The following is a 22,933-nucleotide window of genomic DNA, read 5'->3' as shown; positions in this document are numbered from 1 at the left end:
AACAAATAATTTCCTCAACATTGTCAAACTATTTACTAAGTCTGCACTACTATTATTACTAATTTTTTCTCATCATTCCTATCACCTATTTCCTCCCACTTATCACTGTATGACTGTAACTTCTTGTTGTATCCTTAAGATTTTTGTTAATATTGATTGTTTCCTCATTGCTTATTTGACCCCTGTGACAATCATTAAGTCTTGTTCCTCATGATTCTTGACAAATGTATATTTTCTTTTATGTACACTGAGAGCATATGCATCAAAGACAAATTCCTTGTGTGTTCAATCACACTTGGCCAATAAAGAATTCTATTCTGTTCTGTTCTACTGTACTCTACTCTACTATATTCTTTCTATTCTATTCATGCACTTCATGTAGTACTGAATGTGGGAATCCTCCTGAACCTAGTTTCTGCTCCTTGAACAGATAGTAGTTGTGACCAAGGCAATCTTTGCACAGGTTTATTTCACCTATTAGTTGTGCCTGCTCCTTGACTAGGAGCACTTCACTTGGTTACTCTCACTCTAGTCACCTCATCACTGGACTAGTAGAATGTTTTTCTTTCTTTCATTCATTCATTCATTCATTTCAAATAAATTATGGTAGAAAACACATCCAACATACAGTACCTTCCTCCTCCAATTTTCCCCATAATAACAACCCTGTGAAGTGACTTGAACTGAGAGATAATGACTGCTCTACAGTCACCCAACAGGTTTTCATGGTTAAGGCAGGACTGGAATCATATAGTCTTTGGCTTTCCAGGCTGGTGCTTTAACCACTAGACAAAACAGTCTACATGGGCCCACTCTTAAAGATCTGCCTGAACCTATGGCTGACCAAACTGCATTGGCACAAACTGTAACAGGGACTTCCTGTTGTACACCATCGCAAGCAGCATCTTTACTGCCACAGAAGCTGCATAGCTACCTGTTGACTTCCAGGTATTATTCAAGGTCTCTTCTATAAAGCAGAGGATCATTTCTGGCATCCTGTGCATTCAGGCAAAGCGTGAGCACCAGGGTTAGGTATATACGTATATTTGCTAGGGTTTTGGAAAGCTTTTAAGATTAGGATTTGTACTCAGGCCTCTAAACAATGTGTTTTGTTATGTTTACTGGTATAGCTGCTTTGTCCAGGTTGCTATGCTGCGTGGTTATGTTTTAAATTGTACAATAGATGTTCTAAACCGCTGACAGGCTTTTGTAGTGGGATTGCTCTAACAAATTTGTATTATTATGGTTGGTTGGTCGATCACCCAATCAGACAAATCTTTAGACTGGATTTGGAATTTTTGTTTACTTTTGAGTCCTTTCTGACAGGCAAATATTGTTATTGCTACCAGAAAACACAGACCAAATAAAATTATTTTCCCCTTTCAAATGTACGTGAAGTTAAGGGTGCTGAGCATGAGTATACTTACTGAGAATCCTTTTTTATGGTTATTAGTTTTTAAATCTTTATTTGATATGACATCCGTTTGTTGGCTTAAGAGGGCCCCATCAGTCCATAGTCTTAGTATTAAGAATCTTTATAGAGAGAGATGTTAGTATTTTAAAATTATATTATATTAAATATAACATAGTATTATATATAGTATTGTGTTGACAACCTTAGTTTTTTGTGAACCTTTATGTCTTTTATGTCATTAGTTTCAGCTTTGTTACTGAAATGGGTGTAATCTTTCCTTATTATATTTTATGTTGGCCTATAATTAAAGTAAGGATTTAACTGACTGATATGGCACTATGGTATTGTATGCTATGAATACCATGCAATTAACATTAAGAAGTGAAAGTTGTGTATATAGTGAATAGCCATAAAAATATCTACTGATTTAGATCACTTTGAGACATGTCTGCATTGCTAAGTTTTGAAACATTTGCAAAACACACACACTCCATGTAAGCCAAACTTCAAATAAGATGACTAAAATAACACTGGTTACTATATATATTCATGCATTCAACCATAACTCCTGCAGAATAAAAATCTTCATTTGTGAGGTTGTTGGCCCTGGTAATATTAAGTTACAAGGCTTATGCTAAAATCAAACCATACCACACTAAAAAAGGATTTCCCTTACCAAACAGCTGCACAGAAATCACAATGGTCTGCAGAAATCAAACATTGTTTGAATAATGCTGTTAAGGAGTAGGACTCAGTATCTCTGCTCATCTAGTGAGTATCCTGGATTTATTTAATGAAGGAGCAAATCTTAAACTGACTTAGCATTTAGAATCCTGGCAAATCATGTAAAGTTTATTGCAAACAATGCTTGGTTTCTTTTAAATCCATGTTTCTTTCAACAGAACATGTTTCCATCCTTTAGTACATTTAAAAACATTTCTTGTTTAACATTTTTCTTAATTAAAGCAGAACAGATGGCTATATAGCCTATTGATTGAAAAATATTTTTTTCATGTAGAATATTTCTCACTCTGTTGCACTTATCAGCTACTAAACCAGATATAGTAGTATAATAATTATAAAGTGTAAAAGGTCACTTTATGTTACAGAAAGGGTACATATAAAATGCAACAAATACACAGCCATGCTCCTTCAAATCTATTCACTGGGATAGAGAAAGCTGTAAATAGGTAATAAGCAATAAATATAGAAATACATAAATTATTTTAGATTTTACATTGCACTGGCATGATCTACTGTCACCCAAGAAACCTGCTTTTGTGATTCAGATCAAACAATTATCATGCAAATTATGTTTGCTGAAACCAATGTGGAGTTGCAATACACTTGAACAGGTCCATTTAAAATGTATACAGAATCTGATGATCAAACATTATTTATAAATAATTTACAAGTTATTTATAACTTATAACTTATATGACTTTTGATCTTTAATATTCTAAAATATTTCTTATATAAAATACAATATATATACAATATATATACATATACAGTAATACCTCATGATACGAACTTAATTGGTGCAAGGAGGAGGTTCGTAAGACGAAAGGTTCGTAAGACGAAACGTTGTTTCCCATAGGAAACAATGTAAAGTCAATTAATCCGTGCAACCAACCCCCCCCCCCCGCAAAAAAACGGCTTTCGGCGACTGCTGGGAAGCTGCGCGGCTGTTTTAAAGGTGACAGCCGGCCTGGGGGGCTTCCCAGCACCCCCCGAACCCTGGTTCGGGGTTTGGGGGGGTGCTGGGAAGCCCCCCAGGCCAGCTGCGACCTTTTAAAAGAGCCACGCCCCTTCCCATCTGTCTCCTGAAGCCGAACGGCAAAGCCGAACTTCCGCGTTCGGCTTCGGGAGACAGCTGGGAAGCGGCGCGGCTGTTTTAAAAGGTGACAGCCGGGCTGGGGGGCTTCCCAGCAACCTCCCGAACCGAACCCGGGGTTCAGAAAAATTTTGCCTCTTCTTATGAACTTTGTTCGAGTTACGAACCGGCGTTCGGGAGGCTTCTGGGAAGCCCCGCCGCCCGGCTGTCACTTTTTAAAACAGCCGCGCCGCTTCCCAGCAGTCTCCGAACGCCGGTTCGTAACTCGAAAAAAGTTCGTAAGAAGAGGCAAAATTTTTCTGAACCCCGGGTTCGTATCACGAGTTGTTCGTAAGACGAGGGGTTCGTATCTTGAGGTACCACTGTATATACATATACGGTACATACACACACACACACATATATCTGAAATCTCCATTTTACTTCTAGAAGGATAGTGATTGCTATGAATGTAATGAATTATTTTTGCTCTTAATAGATTTTTGTCAATAAAGAAAAATGATATATCTGTTATTATAAATATGTGAAATTAGTTTATAGAAAGCCTAGCCTATAGAATGTCAAATGGGATGTCAAAGTGTAAAATGCTTAATATTTCACACAATTCTATGTAATACCAAGAGGCAAATTACCCAAATATAAATACTACCTCTAGAATATCATCTGGCTTTCCTTGTTGCAACAAGTAGGTCAATGCTAGTCTTTTTCTCTTGATTATTTTTCTTTCGGTAAGAAAGTCATGTACTTTATTTTGCATTTCTCCTTACATTTTTATATACATCTTTTCAAGAAAGGGTTAAAGTCAGTATAGGGTTCCTTACCGGTAAAGGCCACACTGCACACCAGTAGTAAAAACGGCGATGCGTCCACAGCTCTGGGTGACTGGTAGGCGGGCAGGCACGTCTTGTTGCAAGATTTTGCTTCCTGCGCATATGCAGAAGCAAAATCACACTGGGATGTGCACGTGCGCCCACCGGTTACCGGGAGCTGCGCGCGCATCGCACCAGTAGCAGCAGGAGCAGCAACTCCCACCTGGTTAAAGTTAGTCTTAGTCTAATCCTAACTCTAACCCTAATCCCAAACCTTTTCATGACTCTCTTTTCATACTTTGCCTAAATAGTTCTTGTTATTCTGCATAATGCCAAGGTAGGTATTACCGTATTTTTCAGAGTATAAGATCCACCTTTTTCCTCCCTAAAAGAGGCTAAAAAATTCAGGTGCATCTTATACTCTGAATGTAGCTTTTTTTGAAGCTTCCCCCCCCCCAACCCTAACTAGGTGCTAACAATCTTCCCAGCTCTTACCTTGCAGGTTCTTTCATTGTTGCTCTCTCCAAAGAATGTTTTTCCAGGCCTAAATGTTTGCAGGGTTTCTTTATTGCTCTACTTATTCTGAATGTTTCTTTCTAGCCGTAGCCAGGTGCTAACAATGTTCCCAGATCTTACCGGTTTGCAAGCACTTTTATTGTTACTCTTTGCAAATAATGTTTTCCAAGACCTAAGTCTTTGCAGGGTTTTTTTCCCATTGTTCTACTTGCTCCAAATACTTCTTTCCAGCCCTATCCAGGTGCTAACAATTTTCCCAGCTCTTACAGGCTTGCAAGCTCTTTCATTGTTACTCTCTCTGAATATTTTTTTTAACCAGGAGATAAATAATGTGCTAAGGCTGACCAGACTAAGGATGTTAGCCAGATGAATATCTGGTAAGGAGGTTCTTTTCCCTCTTCCCCCACCGCAAAAAAAACAGGTGCATCTTATACTCCGTCGCATCTTATACTCCAAAAATATCTACACTGCCTAAGGAAAATATTAAATATTAAAATAACACAGAAATTTCATACTTTCATTCTATAGATTTCCATTCCATGCAATGCTAGCTTGTGAACATATATACTAGAATATGAACTTTTTGGATTCCCCATTTAATTCCATTTTATGCTTTGTAAATTCCTTCCTCCATTTCCCAAACATTTTTCTCATCCAAGCATCCAACCCACACACATGTACACAAAAAAGTACAAAATGTTGGACAGTGCACATATAAAGTTAAGACCCATTAGATTGAAACTACTGACTGTCACTAAGACACAAGTGATTTGAGTGAGCTATTTTTAAAATACCGTATTGTTCAATACTGATTAAATTAAAGCTTCACTACTGTTCCTTTGCCCTGAAATATAGTCAGTTTTCAATCTACTTTAAAATCACATTGTCTTTTTTGTTATTGTTGTTAAAAGTACCTGGTGATTTCTTCTTTTAGTCTGCATGGATCTTCTGCATAGTATTTAACACCAAAATACAATGTGTAAGGCGGACCAGCTATTAGAAATAAGAAAACTATATAAAATTAAATGTATAAGCATATAATTTATATCTGAATATATTTTGATACCTGGTTTTTCTTTGATACCTTATTCAATCAAGCATATACCTGCTTTTGTTTGTGATTTTAGTTATATAACAGCTATTAAATTATTTTCCCATGTTTTAGAACACAATTCAAAATCCATTTACATTTGGAATGCCCCAATTAACTTTCAGATATTAAAATTCTGAATAGCAATATACCATATATAGACTATATATAAGTATACAGAATTGAAATAGCTGTAATATCCCCACTGATATTTTGGGGCAGGAACCATAAGCTGTCAAACACACACCAGAATAAAATAAAAACAGGATTAAAATAATGTTTGTACAAAGCTAGAAAAATAAATTTTAGGACTCTAATCAATTTTGAGATAATCAATATTAATAAATAAATAAATAACAATAATAAATAAATAAATATTTCTACATACAAAATAAACTCACAAGAATTAATGTCAGATTTCTCAAAAAGATTGGAATTACAGATGTACTTTCTAAGCCTCTCTGTACTAAACAATATTTATAAAGTTCAAATTATATACATACTATTTATGAGTTCCTTATGTTCTGCAAGAGTCTTTGTAGGATCCAGCCAGAACTGTAATTATATAAAGAAATGGTTAAATTATTAGAAATATATATCAACATATATGCTACTTACAATATATGACTAACATTTTTGCCATAGACAAAACAAGTCAAAAACATTATACAAAAATCTTCCTAATAATATAATAATAATATAAGTTATAACTTATATATAAATATAAGTTTTGCCCACCACTTTATTGCTGTTGGGGAGATTTTAGTTTTTTAATTTTTTAAAAAAAATTATATACAGTGTTCCCTCGATTTTTGCGGGTTCGAACTTCGCGAAAAGTCTATACCACAGTTTTTCAAAAATATTAATTAAAAAATACTTTGTGGTTTTTTCCCCTATACCATGGTTTTTCCTGCCCGATGACATCATATGTCATCACCAAACCTTCGTCCACCTTTAATAAATATTTTTTTAAAAACTTTAATAAAGAAACATGGTGAGTAATAATCTAAATGGTTGCTAAGGGAATGGGAAATTGCAATTTAGGGATTTAAAGTGTTAAGGGAAGGCTTGTGATACTGTTCATAGCCAAAAATAGTGTATTTACTTCCGCATCTCTACTTCGCGGAAATTCAACTTTCGCGGGTGGTCTCGGAACGCATCCCCCGCAAAAATCGAGGGAACACTGTATTTGTCAAACAATTATAGGATGGTAAATTCTTTAAATAAAACATTAGAAAAGTAATGATAAAAAATAATGATAGAAGATAATAGAACAGTAGGACAGGGGTGGTAGGCACAATGGTGCGCTTATGCACGCCCCTTACAGACCTCTTAGAAAAGGGGAGAGGTCAATTGTAGATCATCTAAGATTAAAGGTTTTGGGGCTGGGAGTAGAAACCACAGAGTCAGGTAATGCATTCCAGGCGTTGATTACTCTATTGCTGATGTCATGTTTTAAGATTAAAAAATAATGCCCCTATTCTGCCCATGCTAAAAATATAGAAAACTGCACCCCCGAATCAGTAATGTCTATCACTAGCCAGTTTGGTCTAGTGGTTAAGGCACTATGCTAGAAAACAGAAGGATGTGAATTCCAGTCTCATCTTAGCCAGCTGGGTGATTTAGACCAGTCACTCTTCCCTCAGCTCAGCTGTGGGTAAAGTAGAAAAAAGAAGGTGTGCCAGAGACGTTCACCGCCTTGAGTTATTTACAAAAATAATAAAAGTGGAATATATATAAATAAATAAATGAGGTTCCTTCAGTAGCTTGTGGATTGGTTTCTGAACATTAGGTCACCAGGCTAATTAACATATTTAGTGGAGTTTAGGGGATATCATGGTCAGTGTTCTTCTGTTTATAAGGACTTTGTGTGGTCAGTAAGTCTTGTGATAGATCATGGGTGTGACAAGTAAGGGTATTATGATGGGTCTTATGATAACAAAAGAAAAGACATCCTAAGAAAACGGAAAAAGAAAAACAGTTAACACCTCTAGAGAAAAAAGACATGCAATCACAAGACTACTCTACACCTAGGTTCTATGGACTCCCAAAAATACACAAGAATGGGATCTCCTTACATCCAATTGTGTCCTCACCTGGAATACTGACATAAAAACTAATAAAAAGCCTGCAGAGACCCGGTCAACAATCTAACCCTCTCAATAAACTGCCCAGAACAATTTCTCCAATGCATCAAGCACACAAAGATCAACAAGGAAGAAATCATGGTCTCCTTTGACATTAACGTTCCCTTTGGCTAAACAAACTATACCCTACATCAGCATTTCCCAACCGGTGTGCCGCGGCACACTAGTGTGCCGCGAGACACAGCCAGGTGTGCCGGGGAGCTCCTAGGGAAGCTCCAGCTGGGTGGGGCGCTGCCGGTGCCGGGGCGGGCTTTCCCGAAACGGAAGAGAATGCCCTCTCTCACAGCCCCCTGGCTGGGAGCGCTTTCGCTGCGAGAGAGGGCTTTCTCCGTCCGTTTCGGGAATGCCCGACCCCCCCCTCTCGCGCGCGCGCCGCTCCCCTTTTCTCTCAGCCCTCCCTGGCTTCGCTTCTCAATCCCTCCCTCCTTCCGTCTTTCCTTCCCCATAGCCATTCTGTCTGGAGGTCTCCCGCTCTTCCCTTCCCCGCCTCCCAGGCTTTGCCTCCACCACCCCCACCCCATTTTTGGTTGGCAAGGAGTCCTTTGCTGCATCCTGCAGTTCGCACTCGGCTCGAGGCCGCTTTCCCTGGCTGCGCTCTTTCTTTCTCTCTCTCTCTCTCCCGTGAGCCGGGGGAAGGAAAAAACAAACAAACAAAAACTTCTTGCAACGGGCCCGCGCGCACGCTCATGCCCGCGCTCGTCCCTTCAGCAGCGAGGGGGGGAAGTCAGAGGGCGAGGGAGCGAGCGAGCGCTCTTGTCCTCGGTGCCCTCTGCAGCCTGCCTTCCTTCTTCTTTGCCGCCACTGAGGGACGGAGAGAAGGATAGAAATGAAAGAGGGAGGGAGAGATAGAAAGGAAAGAGGGAGGGAGAGATAGAAAGGAAATAGATAGAAAGGAAAGAGGGAGGGAGAGATAGAAAGGAAAGAGGGATGGAGAGATAGAAAGGAAAGAGGGAGGGAGGAAAGAGGGAGGGAGAGATACAATGGAAAGAGGGAGGGAGAGATAGAAAGGAAAGAGGGAGGGAGAGATAGAAAGAAAAGAGATAGAAAGGAAAGAGGGAGGGAGGAAAGGGGGAGGGAGAGATAGAAAGAGGGAGGGAGGAAAGAGGGAGGGAGAGATACAATGGAAAGAGGGAGGGAGAGATAGAAAGAAAATAGATAGAAAGGAAAGAGGGAGGGAGGAAAGAGGGAGGGAGAGATAGAAAGGAAAGAGGGAGGGAGAGATACAATGGAAAGAGGGAGGGAGGAAAGAGGGAGGGAGAAATAGAGTGAAATGGAGGAAGAGATATTTTTTTTGTCCAAACTTTTCTTTAGCCCCCACCCCCCGCCCGAGAGAGAGAGAAAGAGAGCCATAGCAAGAGAGAGAGAGAAAAAGAAAGAAAGAGATAGCAAGAGAGAGAGAGAGAAAGAGAGAGAAAGAGAAAGAGAAAGAGAGAGAAAGAGAGAGAGAGAAAGAGATAGCAAGAGAGACAGAGAGAGAGACAGAGAAAGAGAGAAAGATAGAGAGCGAGAAAGAAAGAGAGATAGCAAGAGACACAGAAAGAGAAAGAGAGATAGCAAGAGAGAGAAAGACAGAGAGAGAGAGAAAGAAAGAGATAGCAAGAGAGACAGAGAAAGAGAGAGAGAAAGAAATAGCAAGAGAGACAGAGAGAGAGAGAGAAAGAGAGAGAGAGAGAGAGAAAGAGACATAGCAAGAGAGACAGAGAAAGAGAGAGAAAGAGAATGAAAGAGAGATAGCAAGAGAGGCAGAGAGAGAGAAAGGGAGAGAGAAAGACATAGAGGGAGGGAAGGGAGAGAGAAAGAGAGCAAAAAAGAGAGGAAGAAAGAGAGGGATGGAGAGAGAGAAAGAAGGGAAGGAAGGAAGAGAGAGAAAGAGAGAGGGAGAAATAGAGTGAAATGGAGGAAGATATTTTTTTTTGTCCAAACTTTTCTTTAGCCCCCCCCCACGCCCCCCGTCCCCCCGTTCAGTGTTCCCCAGGATTTTGAAAATATGAATAATGTGCCGCGGCTCAAAAAAGGTTGGGAAACACTGCCCTACATAATCACTAAACACCATATCCACAAAGATGATGCCACTACAGAATGCTCCATGTCCACAAAAACTATCATTAAACTTCTGGATCTACGTCTCAACATACCAGTCAACTTTCATTAACTTTCATCAACTTGCCCTCTATTTAGTATTTTGTGTCTTACTATTTATTAGTCTTGACTGAGAACTGAATAACACTTATTATTTAAAAATACAGTAAAATAAGTATTATGAATAAATGAAACAATATTTTAACTAACTATAATTAGAGTAAGTCCAACCTTACTTACCAATTGCTTTCTGACAATAGTATTTTAAGGATAGTAACATTATCCACCAATTAATGTACCAATTCATGGGTAACAAAATCAATACAATATTGCTAAATCAGAACTAATCAGAGTTAAAATTACCAATTATTCTTGAATGGAAAATATATAATAAATTATTATTATTATTATTATTATTATTATTATTATTATTATTATTATCATCCTGTATAACAAATGAGCAAAAAAAAACCTCACCAAATAAAGGAAACATGGTCTGAAAATACATAGAGATGAAACATTTCAAATAAATCAATAAAATTAAAAATACAAATTAACAACATAATATTTGCTACTGTATTATTTCATCAGTTGTGTAAGTATGTACATGGGTACATTTATATAGAAAATATTTTTCTATATAATTCTAAGTGACAGTTGTGATTATCTTCATGTCAATAATAATCACTGGTATGGCTTATTTCTCAAAGTTGCAGGAAAATCTTACAAATTATATTAGAAAATACATCATTATTAGAAAATTAGTAGAATGCACTACAATTCCACATTGGCTGAAACCAAGCAAAAAACAAGAAATTTAGAAGAGCCTTTAGCAAAACATTGATCAAAAATAGTATTTGAGCTCCTTTGTGCATCAAATTGCAGATTCGAAGCATACTGTTTAAATTCGTATGGATATACATTTTGTTTCAGGCAAATAATGCATAAATAATATAGATGCCAAATCATTAGAGAGCTCAGACAAGAGAAGAAACATGAAAGAACATGTCTCTCAAATAAATACTCAGGCTTACCAAAATATCTTTACCAACACTGCAGCTTCAATAAGGCATTTCTGTATAATTTATATGAGTAACTACAAGCCTATCTATATTATATCTAGAATCCTAACACAGATTTCTATTCTCAGCAAGAAAAGAGACAGAGCATATGCCATACTAATTATTTTAAACAGAGCTTCTTAAGCTGTCACTTGAGTAAACATAGTAGAAATCAAACAAAGAGTCTCGAAAAGAAGAGACAAACTATAGCTATAGCAAACCAGATCAATTTGACCAAAATGTCAGATGATTTTCCTAGCACAAGAATCTATAGCAGATCAAGTTATGAATCTGACCCTAATCATTTTCATCCTTTGGTGTCACAAGGGGTAGATTTCCAGTAGTATTCCTTATCTCAACAGATGTTTGGGACTTTTCTGGACTGCATCTTTAAGCTACTTGAGGTGGAAAGAACTTAAGTAAATTCCTTCTTTTTTAAAAAAAAAAAATCCCCATTATTTTACAATTCTGCTTATCACTTGGGCTCCAAATGAAACTGGCAGAATTTTGCCAATTTCATCTGGTTAAAAAAAGACATACCCTATTTCTCAAAAAATAAGACATCCCCAGGGCTTTTGAGTGCATGCAATAAGGGTTCAAAAAATATAAGACAGGGTCTTATTTTTGGGAAAACATGTGTACTGTTTCAATATTTCATTATTGAAATTGTAAACAAAGAAAAAAAGAAAGGAAGAAAAATAAAATTCAGCTTAAGTATGTTTATTGATATTTAGCCTAGACTGAAGAAGAAACTGGCAGAATTCTTTTCAATTTCACATGGTATTTTAAAAAGTTATGAGCATGTTAATGGGCTGATGACTTTCTCATCAAAGGGTAGTCGATCTCGCAATTGATGAAGCCACAGCAGAGATGTTCTGGCAAAGATGTAGGCTGTAATGGAGGCCCGAACCATCCAGCAACCAGGCGGTCTGCAAGGCCTGGTCTGTCCATTTATCTTCTGGTTTCAGCAGTTGCTGGGGGTCCCCTGGCAGGGCTGAAGAAGAATGGAGAGATGCAACTGGAGCATCCACCATAGGCACCTGAAGGACATCGGTTAGATTTGGTGCTGTGTTGTAAAATCTCTTCTCAGTTGCTGAAGGAAGGGGACTGGATCCCAGAACCAACCACTGTCTCTGAACCATGTCTGAAAAAAGCTTGGGTGCAGGAACAATCTCTGCTTTTGCGGTATCTTCTTGAAAGAGTAGTTCATCAGTAGCAGTGGAGAATTCTCCCAGGCAGACAGAGTTATTGACATTGAATAACAATGATTTGAAGAGCCCTGGGTGGGAGAGCCCAGCAAAAAAAGGCTGATCAGGAGCCAAGTCCTCATCCACAAGTAGCTCAAAGTCCTTCAGGTCACCAGACCCTGAAAACGGAGAATGACTTCTGACAGTATGAGCTGAAGAATGAACTTCCATATAATCAGCTTGTTCCCCCTGAAGGAGAATCTGAGAAAACCTGACACCATGAGTGATCCGGCTAGATGCCACAGGAGCAGGATCAAGGGCTGCATCCACTCTTTGTTTAATGGTGTTAGCCATAAAGGCCTACATCTGGGCTGAGAAGAAAACATCTGATTGGGCCTCAGGCCACAGACCAGAGGAAATAGTGAAGGTGGCCTCGGAGCAAGCCCCTGCTGGGTTACTGGGCACAGTAGTTGAGGTGGCAGCAGCAGAATCCTCCCAGAGGGCCTCAGAGTGTACAAAGAGATTAAACTCATCCAAGGTCAAGAGTTCACCTGCCTAACTGGGAGCTTCAGTACTAGGCCCTAGCAAGGAGGATTGCTTCTCAGCCAGGGCCCTCTTCTCAGCTGCCTTGCTTTGGGATTGGGTGCCTATTTTTTCTAAAACCCTATTCCTTCTGAACTCCTGTCTCTCTGTAGCCTTGGAACTATTGGTCCTCTGACCCTACTCCCTACTGCTTGGGGAATCATGGGCCCTGGACCAACCCCGTGATCTGGAGTCCTTCTTCCCTTTGTCAGAGCCAGAAAGCCCTCCTGCCACGTGATTTTGCTGCAGAGTAAGGAATAGCACAAATCTGGGAAAAGTCTACGGAGAGGGGCGGCATACAAATCTAATAAATGAAATGAAATGAAAAGAGCCTTCAGTGACCAGAAGAACTGTGTCATCAAAAATGGTCAATGAGAAGAAAAAAACGGAAGTGCTGCAGGGACTTCTGTCCAAAATGGCCGCCCTCATGTGGCTGATTACATCTCTCAAAGTGAACAATGCAGCAGCAGCTTCAATCAAAAACTAGAGAGGTCCCTCACTATCGCTCGAAGAGAAATGATGCCAAAATGGAACTAAGCTTCTGCTGTGATCCCTTGCTGTGGCAAAAAAAACCCCTGTTGCAACAATCAGCTGTTAGGTGGCCTCCCACACCCTCCAAAATGGCAGCTGGAACAATTTGCTCACAGCTTTGTTCCCCCAATCTCAATTTACATGGTGTAAGAACTCAAGAGTTCTAATCAGCGAGGACGATGTTTAAGCAGGGAATTAGGACCCGGGTCCTCACTTACACAAATCAAAACAATGAAGAATATTCTCTCCTGTGGCAGACTAAGGGAGGTCCCATAGAAGTCAGCGCCACAATCCAAAATTGAAACATGAGAAGAGCTGAAGCTCTTATCCCCCCCGCCCACCAAGCGAGATTGCTCTAGGGCAAGCATCGACCAGGGAATACTTAAAGTTAGAGGACTTGTTGAATAAATATTAAGATTGATCCTGGATGGGAGAAAAGCTTGACACGTCTGCCCAGACTGAGGACTGAGTCAAAGCTGGCGATCCTGGCCACAGAGTGGAGCCTTTCAGCTTTCACAGGCTTAGTCCTGATAGGTTGAACAGATGAGGTGAACCCATGCCTAGATTTATTTTATTTGTTTGTTTGTTTATTTTATTATTTACTTATTTACTTATTTACTTATTTACTTACTTAATATTTATTTGTTTGTTTGTTTGTTTGTTTGTTTGTTTGTTTGTTTACTAGATTTGTATGCCGCCCCTCTCCGTAGACTCGGGCGGCTCACAGCAACAATAAAACAATGTACAACAAATCTAATAATTTAAAAGACACTAAAAAAAACCATTATTAAAAGTAAACATACCATGCATAAACTGTATAGGCCCGGGGGAGATGTCTCAATTCCCCCATGCCTGACAGCAGAGGTGGGTTTTAAGGAGTTTACGAAAGGCAAGGAGGGTGGGGGCAGTTCTAATCTCCAGGGGGAGCTGGTTCCAGAGGGTCGGGGCCACCACAGAGAAGGCTCTTCCCCTGGGTCTTGCCAAACAACATTGTTTAGTCGACGGGACCCAGAGAAGGCCAACTCCACCAGATAGATGCTAACTTCACCAACTATGGAGAACATGAAAATGTCCAACATTTCCATTTCTCACTTTACCCATCATATCAAGGCTCAAAGTATATGAAATAATTGAAACAATTTTAAAATGGGGTTCTGACAAATGGAAGACAATAGAGTATAATGGCATTCTGAACGTCAAATTTAATGGAATGCAGAATTGTGCAGTAAGTCAGATTTTAATACATAGGTCAGATTTTAACTTTCTAATATTCCATGACCAATCCAAGTCACATTTTATGTTTAGCTATAGTAGATGATTTTATGGTATAGACCAGTTTTTCCCAACTTTGGCAACTTGAAGGTATTTGGACTTTGCTGGCTGGGGAATTCTGGGAGTTAAAGTCCAGATACCTTCAAGTTGTCAAGGTTGGGAAACACTGGTATAGACCATAGGTGTCAAACTCACAGCATCACGCGCCATCATGTGACTTATTGCGACATTTTCTACCTTTGCAGAGCTGAGATGGGCATGGCCTGCATGTGAAACATCTGATCTGCAGGCTGCCAGTTTGACATCCCTGGCATAGAGACTCGTTATTATGACTATTAGTTCACATTTAAATTCAATATATTAAACATGATTACAATAGGTGTTTAGTTAAGTTTTAAAAACCTTAATCGTGGTCAGTCATAATCAAAATGTCTTTTGTTCTGTCACTTAAATACTCATAAATACAAACCCTCCTTTCTTTCTCTCCTTGATATTTTTTGTAATGTCCATTTTATTTACCCATTAAAGCAGGAAAAGAATATGATTTGATTTATTGGATTTGATAAAGTGGCCTAACTCCTAGAAGATTCTGGGCACCATCCAATAACTCCAATTCATAGATTTAAAAAACGTTAAACCCCCCCCCCCCACATAGCTGCCTAAATCAACAATACTCCCCAACATCAAAACCTTAATAGGGTTTCTAGCTGCAGTCTTGCAACAAAGTCAGATCTTAAGATAATTCCAGTAACCAAGGAGAGCAGGAGCTATGTCTTCTGCTGTTCCTGAAGAGCCAGATGTCAACAGGGAAAGAATGCACCCCCACTGTCTTATTCCCCAATAAGATAATATTTAATTGATGGGACTTGAAACACACCCACTCTGTCTGAAAGCACTGGATGGGCAGAAACAACTGGAGACAGGCAGTCTCTCTCAAATGGCAATCTCTATACTATGAAGGACTTTATAGCACCTTGAACTGCACCCAGGAGTCAACTGGAAACCAATGCAGCTCCTGTATCAGTGATGACTCACTGGCATAACTAGAAGCATCTGTTATTGTTTGAACCATTACTATTTGAATCATTCAAAGCTTCCATATAATTTTCAAAGGCCAGGTAGGACTTTTTACAAATTTAGAACATTACTGTAGGAAGCCAAAGTACAAATAAAATTGTTTTATTATATAAAACCCTATATGGGATTTAAACTAATTTCAACACACACAGAGAGACTACAAGTTCCTTCTTATATGAGCAACATGATATTGCTAAACCCAGCCCACGTATCTCATTAAAATCATTTAGTTACTTCAATCAACTTAATACTGTTCTTGATCTACATCTACATTTATTTAATTCTATTTTGAAAAGCAGTTTAAAAATTATGCAATAAAAGAATGCATGTAAAAAGTAAAGTAAATAAAACAGCTATTTAAATGCAGCAAACCATTAATTTAGAATTTGGAAATGTGTGTGTGTATATCGTGTTTTCCCCAAAATAAGACCCTGTCTTATATTTTTTTGAACCTTGAAATAATAATTGCCATGCACTCAAAAGCCTGATTGGGCTTATTATCAGGGGATGTCTTATTTTGGGACAGGAGATACACACACACACACACACACACACATATGTACTGTAGATCTATATATGATAATGCTTGCATGTGCCATTCATAGATAGCCTGAGCAGAGAAGGTGTTATAGGGTAATTTCCTTACTGTGGAATTATTTATTTCCTATATTTTTATTCATCTAACATTGTCCGTTCTGTAAGAAAGATTCTCAAATACCATAGTGTAATTAGTCTATTAATAAAAACATATGTATGGACACAGAAATGGGATAAATATAAATATTTCATATAGGGTTTTTTATATGTGTAGACAAGTTGAAATTATCTGCACACCCTAATGAGCTTCTATTTAATTATTATAACATTTTCCCAGGTACATAACCATAAATTGCAAATCTGTGTATACTTCTATAATTTTTAATCTGATTTCATAGAATATTTCATTTCAATCCGTAACATATTTGTATGTTATCACAAGTGTCTTTAGTTTCATTAGAATGTTTAGAATGTTTAACTTATTTTAACAGGTATGAATGCATACAATAAATTATAGTTTTTTAACCAGTTTCACTTGAACTGCTTATATAACTTGATAGAAAAGATCAGTTTTTATTTTTGCTTCTTTGCCCCATGACAACTATCATCCATATTAGTATTATCTAGCTCTGCCGGTCAGATACATATATTTGTTTCTCTACAGGAGTACAAGTATGATTCATACAATTGTAAACCAATTTCCTCAAAATATGGAGAAAACCATGAGCATTTTACTATATTAACAGATAAACAGCAACACAAACATATATGCATTCTGATGTCCTAAGCCATTGATGACAAACCTTTTTTGGCTCGGCAGCCAAAGCGGTGAGCGCGCGTGCAATAGTGTATGCACACATACTCATACCCATATTGTAATGCCCTGCGCACAACCTCCCTGCTCTGCCCCCCATGCATGGGCATAGACTTTCAATAGTTAACTGGAAAGTATCAAACCATTAATTTAGAATTTGGAAAGCCCATATTTAATTTTTAGGTTAACCATGTGTAACATGCACAATAATGTTTGCATCACTCCAATTGTATGACTCCTTTTCATCATTGTAATATATGTGGACAATTGTCCTAGTTTGAACAGTTCACAAAATAGATTTCATCATGTGAAATTTATTTCCCTATTGTCAAGTATTTTATCTAGAATAAGCCTTGAGGTTAGGGCAGGATGTGCACTTTTGACTCCCATTGCCAAAAAAAAAAAATCTAATGCAACTATCTATTGAACAGGGAATTCCTTATACATGCTATCCTTCCGTGTATACTTAGCATCAAGAATTATGAGATTAAAAGATGCCAAATAAGACTATGCACTGAGAGTTTGGGGATACTCAAAAGTAACATGTAGGAAAATGAATAATCTCCGCATTAATATAAATTTTATTTCAGCTGTGAGCGTCCTCTTAGGAAACATTTACTTATTGACATGTTAGCCTTTTGCGACTTAAATCTATTCCTCTGAAAGGCAATGTTTATAGAGTTAATGACTAACCCTCCCCTCCAAAAGAATTCCTGGCTGAATATTAATTTTCATTCACTAATGGGATATAGATTTTATCTGTTTAACAACTTACATGCTGAGACAGCATATGACAGTGTAAAACGAACTGTAAAAAAAGGTCACTCTGCTATCTATTCTGGAATATCTAATCTCTTGTAGCTTTACTCACCGTCTGGTGACTTCTGTCACAGTACCGCAGTCCAAAATAATCTATCTCAATGAGGTTTAAATGCCGGAATACGTAGCCCAGGACAACCGACCCTTTCGTTGATTTCTGTGGGAAAGAATGTGCAGAGACTTTTCATACAAATGTTCATTCTTTTGTTAGCTACACAGTGGCATTCATGCATTCAGTTAGATAAATCTACCAGAGGAGACTGCATTATTAGAACTGGTCTTTAACGAAAATCGCAATGACAAGAAAGGTTCCCCCCCCCTCATATTTGTCAGTTGTTTTATAGAAAAGATTGAACAATTATATTGACAAGTTTTTAATCCCTAATATCATGAAGTCACATAATTATGTACTCAAACTGCAGTAATTCTGCATTATTCATTCTTGCCTGTATTCAAACATTCTCCTCAACAGTTCGTGATTTCAGATTCTGTCAGAGAAGAAGGAAAACATCAGGCAAATCCATACACAGACTGATTTAATGAATTCAACTTTGGCTAAGTGATACTAATCATTCTGTGGTTTATTGTAAGGACATTTGTATACAGTGGTAATAGCTGTTAAACTACTTGTAGTAAAAATGCAATTTATTTTATTTAATACTATGTAAGTACATATTGTTAACTGGACAATTATGTCCTGGACAATAAAGAAGTACAGTGATCCCTCGATTTTCGCGATCTCGATCTTCGCGAAACGCTACACCACGATTTTTCAGAAAATATTAATTAAAAAATACTCCACGGTTTTTTTTGCTATACCACGGTTTTTCCCACCCGATGACATCATACGTCATCACCAAGAGTCACTTCTCTGTCTCTTTCTCTTTCTTTCCTGTCATTCTCTGCTTCAATCATTTTCTCATTTCTCTTTTTTTCTCCCCTTTTTTCTATCATTTCTCTCTCTCTTTCTTCCTCTCTCACACTCTCTTCCTCCCTCTCTCATCTCTTTCTTTCCTTCTCTCTCTTTCCTTCTCTCTCCCCCCCTCCACTTGCCCACGAGAAGAAAAAAAGCAACCTCTGCCGGGCACTCCCCTTGTGCCCCCGCTTTGTGCCTGCCTCTTTTGGGGATTTTTTTTTCTTTTCTTTTTTTGCCTTTGGTCTCCCATTAAGCCTGCCGCTTGGCCGCCGCCGAGGAGAAGCGCGGGGAGGGCGAGAGAGGGAGATCGTGGCATGCGAGGTCCCTGCAGAGCAGAGGGGGTGGCTGAGGCGGCAGAGGCGTAGCGGCGGCGGTGGCAGGCGAGCTTGGAGCCTTGCTTCGCCTCCTTTGCTGCAATACAAACGAAGGGGTCAGACGCAGCCTCGGCGAGCCGAAGGTTTCCGCAGCTCTGACCCAGAGCAGGAAGGGCTGGTGGGGGCGGCGAATCCACCTCCCCAGCCACCGGCTCCACCATCTGCGCATGCGCGGCCATTGAAAAAAAGGACGCGCATGCACAGATGGTGTTTTTACTTCCGCACCACTATATCGCGAAAAATCGATTATCGCGAGAGGTCTTGGAACGTAACCCTCGCGATACTCGAGGGATCACTGTATGTTGTATGATGCTCTATAATTAAAACATTGGCATAATACGTTTGTTTCTCTTTATCATACATTCATAAACAAGTTTTTTTTAAAGGCTAAAGCACAGAATTAAAAAGGAATTAGAGATATCATGCATCTAGTACCGTACTTAACATGCCAACAATATGAAAAGAGAGAATAGCTTTGAATAAACAATCAAGCACACTCACACAATTTAGATGTAAGAAAAGAATCAGCGAAAAATCTCATCTGAAATAATATGAAACAGCCAATTAAAAAAAGAATTCCAAAGTCATTTTAACGTAATGTTCAAAAATCTCAAAGCTAGTAGGTAGTACAAAATAAATTGCAACACCTGTCTTTAATTACTTTGAAACAAAATTAAAACATGTAATCAGAAAACTAGCATAAAACAACAAAGACTTAAAAGCATGAGTGTAAGATTAGTTTCAACCTATATTAAACATAAATATTTTGGAGAAAAAATATAACTTTGTACAGACAGCCTTCTACTTACAAAGCTGTTTGTAAGTCCATTTTGTTCATAAGTCTAAACAAGCATTTTAAAAAACCATATAAAGTACAATTCTTATTTTACATAAATTAAGTTGCATTTCTCTAGCCAATTAATCAAGGACTAACCCAAAACCCTGGTTTTCGATACATAGGACCTCACTCGCACTGATCCATTGTGGCTTTGGCTGCTGGCATGGCCAATCTTACCATGCGCTATTAGGACCCTTTTTAGGGAAGGGCTGGGCTCCCAGCAAGAGAATAAGGTGCTGCCATCAGATACAACCTGAGGGAGAACTGAACTTCACTACTCCATTCTCCACAGGAATAAGTAGGAGCATATTTGGTGGGCGCTTTACAGTGGCAGGGGATGCCAGACTCCAAGTCCCAATGGCTGTTCTTGCAATATCCCATTTCTCTACCACAACCTCTTCAGGCTCGTGTGTGTCTCAACTTGTTTTCCACTCCTTGATCGACCCTCATCCCAGGTGGACCCTCATTTCAGGTGGAGCAGATCCCTCCCACCTAAGCAACTTCAGCAACAGGGTGATAATTGTGTGGGACACAATTAAATGCCCTTTACATTTTCTGATTAAAATTCTCAGGATTTCTCATTGCAACACTGGAGCTTTCAGTCCAGAACAACTGAAAAGCACCAGATCAATAACTTCCGCTACAAAATGTTTTCACTGTTTGAATTTGTAACTGGTCCTTTCTTGCCCACAATAACTCTTGATTATTCTGTCGGTTCTGCAATGAGACAAAGCTAAACCTAGTAAATCCATGCCAAACTAGAGTCAGAAAATGATAAGGCCTATAAGTTGGGCAAAAAAAATATTACAGGCAATACTTGTTTAATGGCCAGTTGCTTAGTGATCATTCGAAATCACAATGAAATTCCCCAGAGCTACTTGTGACCATTTTTTAAAGTTCCAATGATCATACCCCCTTACTTGATCACAGTTTGGCCAAATGGCAACTGGTTGCATTTAACCATTGCAGTATCCCACAATCATGTGACTGTAATTTTTGCCTATTTCTGCCTTTTACTTCCAGTTTCTGTTTTTAAAAAAAGCCTATTGGTGAAAATGAATTTGCTTAATGATCACCATAAAAAAGGTCATAAAATGAGGTCTGGTCAAATGGTAGCCCACTTAATAACCATTGTAAGCTATAATTCCAGGCTCAATTATGGTCTTAAGTCAAGGATTACCTGTACTGCTTTCATTTTTTTTGTCATTTATCTGTTCCCAAGTGTTCAGTAATTGCATTTATTACTATAACTGTGACTGTATTGGATCTAGGTTATGCTTTCTGAGCAAGCAGTATCGCCAGAAGCTCATTAATAATTACTGTAGAAAGATGCCTTGTTTTCCCATGCCATCTTGTAGTGTGATTAACTTTGACTGACAATAGCTTTCAAATATTCCAGGAAGAAATCTTTGACACTAATGTTACTGAATTCTTAGCTGTGCAGGTTACACTGTATTGCTTCACTAAGCTATAGCTTCTGCATATAAATAACTGAAAAACTCTAATCTTTATAAAAGTTCAGATACAAAGAGGAAAAGAAAATCTTGAATCTATTTTAGTAGGTCTGTATTTTATTTTACCTGTCTTTATGTGTAAAGCTTATGTTTTATAAGGTTCTATTTCCTTATTAAGTTAAAGGAAAATCAACTAAAACATATGCCACATTAGTTGAATAGAAATACTGTATAAGAACTACTACAGAGGTACTTTTCATACGCAATCCACATTAATATCCTATACTTTTTGATGTTTCTATTGATATTCAGAACCTCTCACTTGATCTGTATTTATAGGAATCAGTGAAATTCTTACATGAAATTAAACTACTTCAGAAATGAGTCATGATGACTATCAAGTTGACATTGTAATGCAAAGCATATTCAACCAGTACCAGAGTTTTTTCCACCCTATGTTAAGACTATTATAGCTTGCATTACTCATAAAAGAGTAGGGCACATGTCTGAACATAGTGAGGTACAGTAATATCTCTGATGGCTATAAACGTCTTAGAAATCCCAGCAAGCATAGATTAGTGGATAGCAAGAACCATGTAATAAATGTAATTAGCATATGTGTATATTTGCATAGATGTGATATTTTCCTCCTGCAAAAATCCTAGACTGGTTTGAACAATACAACGGATTTTGTCATCCATTTCTCAAAGTGACAAACTAAACACTGCCCTACCAGCATGATCAAGCAGGGGGTACTTGTTTTAGATACATTCTCAGCCCCTACAAAAAGGATTTCCTCTAGCTATTTTTAGAATCTGTGAAAATAAAATGCAAATCACTAGTGGGCCAGTGGGAATCAACTCTATAACTATCCCAAACTTTTTCTGCTCTTGTTCCACTTTCCTTGGCTGTGCGTGATGGGCATAGAACAGAGCTAGTGTGTCTAGAGAAACCCCAGTTTTGTGTCACTATCCAAAGACTTATCTTTGAGAGGTGGTAGGAAGAGAAAAGGTTCAAGCTCCACTAACTTTGTAAGAACACAATTGACTGAACGAAATCTCTATTAATCTTTCTATTCTATCACTGCAGTCCAGTGTTCACATGAAACATTAACCCTCCCCCTTTGACTGAGTTAAACGAATTATATAAACAAGGTCACTGACTGAATAACATGGCTGTATAGATTTTTGAAAGTGCCCTGCTTTGTTGAAAGCTGACCAAAATGCAAAACTAAGGAACAATGTGGCATCCTGCTTCCAAAAAGAGTCCAATCCTGATTATTATACGCACTTTGAGTAGAAAACTTCATCAGAGAAAAAGAGTGAATAACCAATCTGGACTTTTATCTCCAATTACTGTGGCTATTTCTAAAATTTAAACAGTTGGCTTTAAAATTAAATCTGATAAAGTCTTACATTTTGATTAGGGAAAGATTTGAAAAATCATCAGCAAACAAAGAATTGTTCAAAATGAGTCATAAAATTATGCTTTATAAGGCAGCAGCAGTAAAAACCAGAAAGGCAGGTTTCTACCAGCTTCATAAAATGACAGCTAGAACCTTCAGAAGAGAGATGTATTT

General features: G+C 38.3%; 1 protein-coding gene across 3 annotated transcripts in view; it reads right to left on the bottom strand.

The window, feature by feature from the left end:
* EPB41L4A (erythrocyte membrane protein band 4.1 like 4A) overlaps positions 1 to 22,933 on the bottom strand; it is an 83,748-nt gene that overhangs the window by 43,372 nt on the left and 17,443 nt on the right. For 2 of the 3 annotated variants that reach the window (XM_070742925.1, XM_070742926.1), the window contains exons 3-5: positions 17,825 to 17,929; positions 6,170 to 6,221; positions 5,491 to 5,569 (exon numbers count right to left, since the gene is read on the bottom strand). In XM_070742925.1, coding sequence (XP_070599026.1) covers positions 5,491 to 5,569; positions 6,170 to 6,221; positions 17,825 to 17,929 — 236 coding nt within the window. Of the gene's footprint in view, positions 1 to 5,490; positions 5,570 to 6,169; positions 6,222 to 17,824; positions 17,930 to 19,563; positions 19,598 to 22,933 lie in introns of those variants that run through there. The other variant, XM_070742927.1, reaches the window with a different exon arrangement.

The sequence above is a fragment of the Erythrolamprus reginae genome, chromosome 2, assembly GCF_031021105.1.
Source record: "Erythrolamprus reginae isolate rEryReg1 chromosome 2, rEryReg1.hap1, whole genome shotgun sequence".
Classification (NCBI taxonomy): Eukaryota; Metazoa; Chordata; class Lepidosauria; order Squamata; family Dipsadidae; genus Erythrolamprus; species Erythrolamprus reginae.
This window is presented reverse-complemented; position numbering and strand designations above follow the sequence as displayed.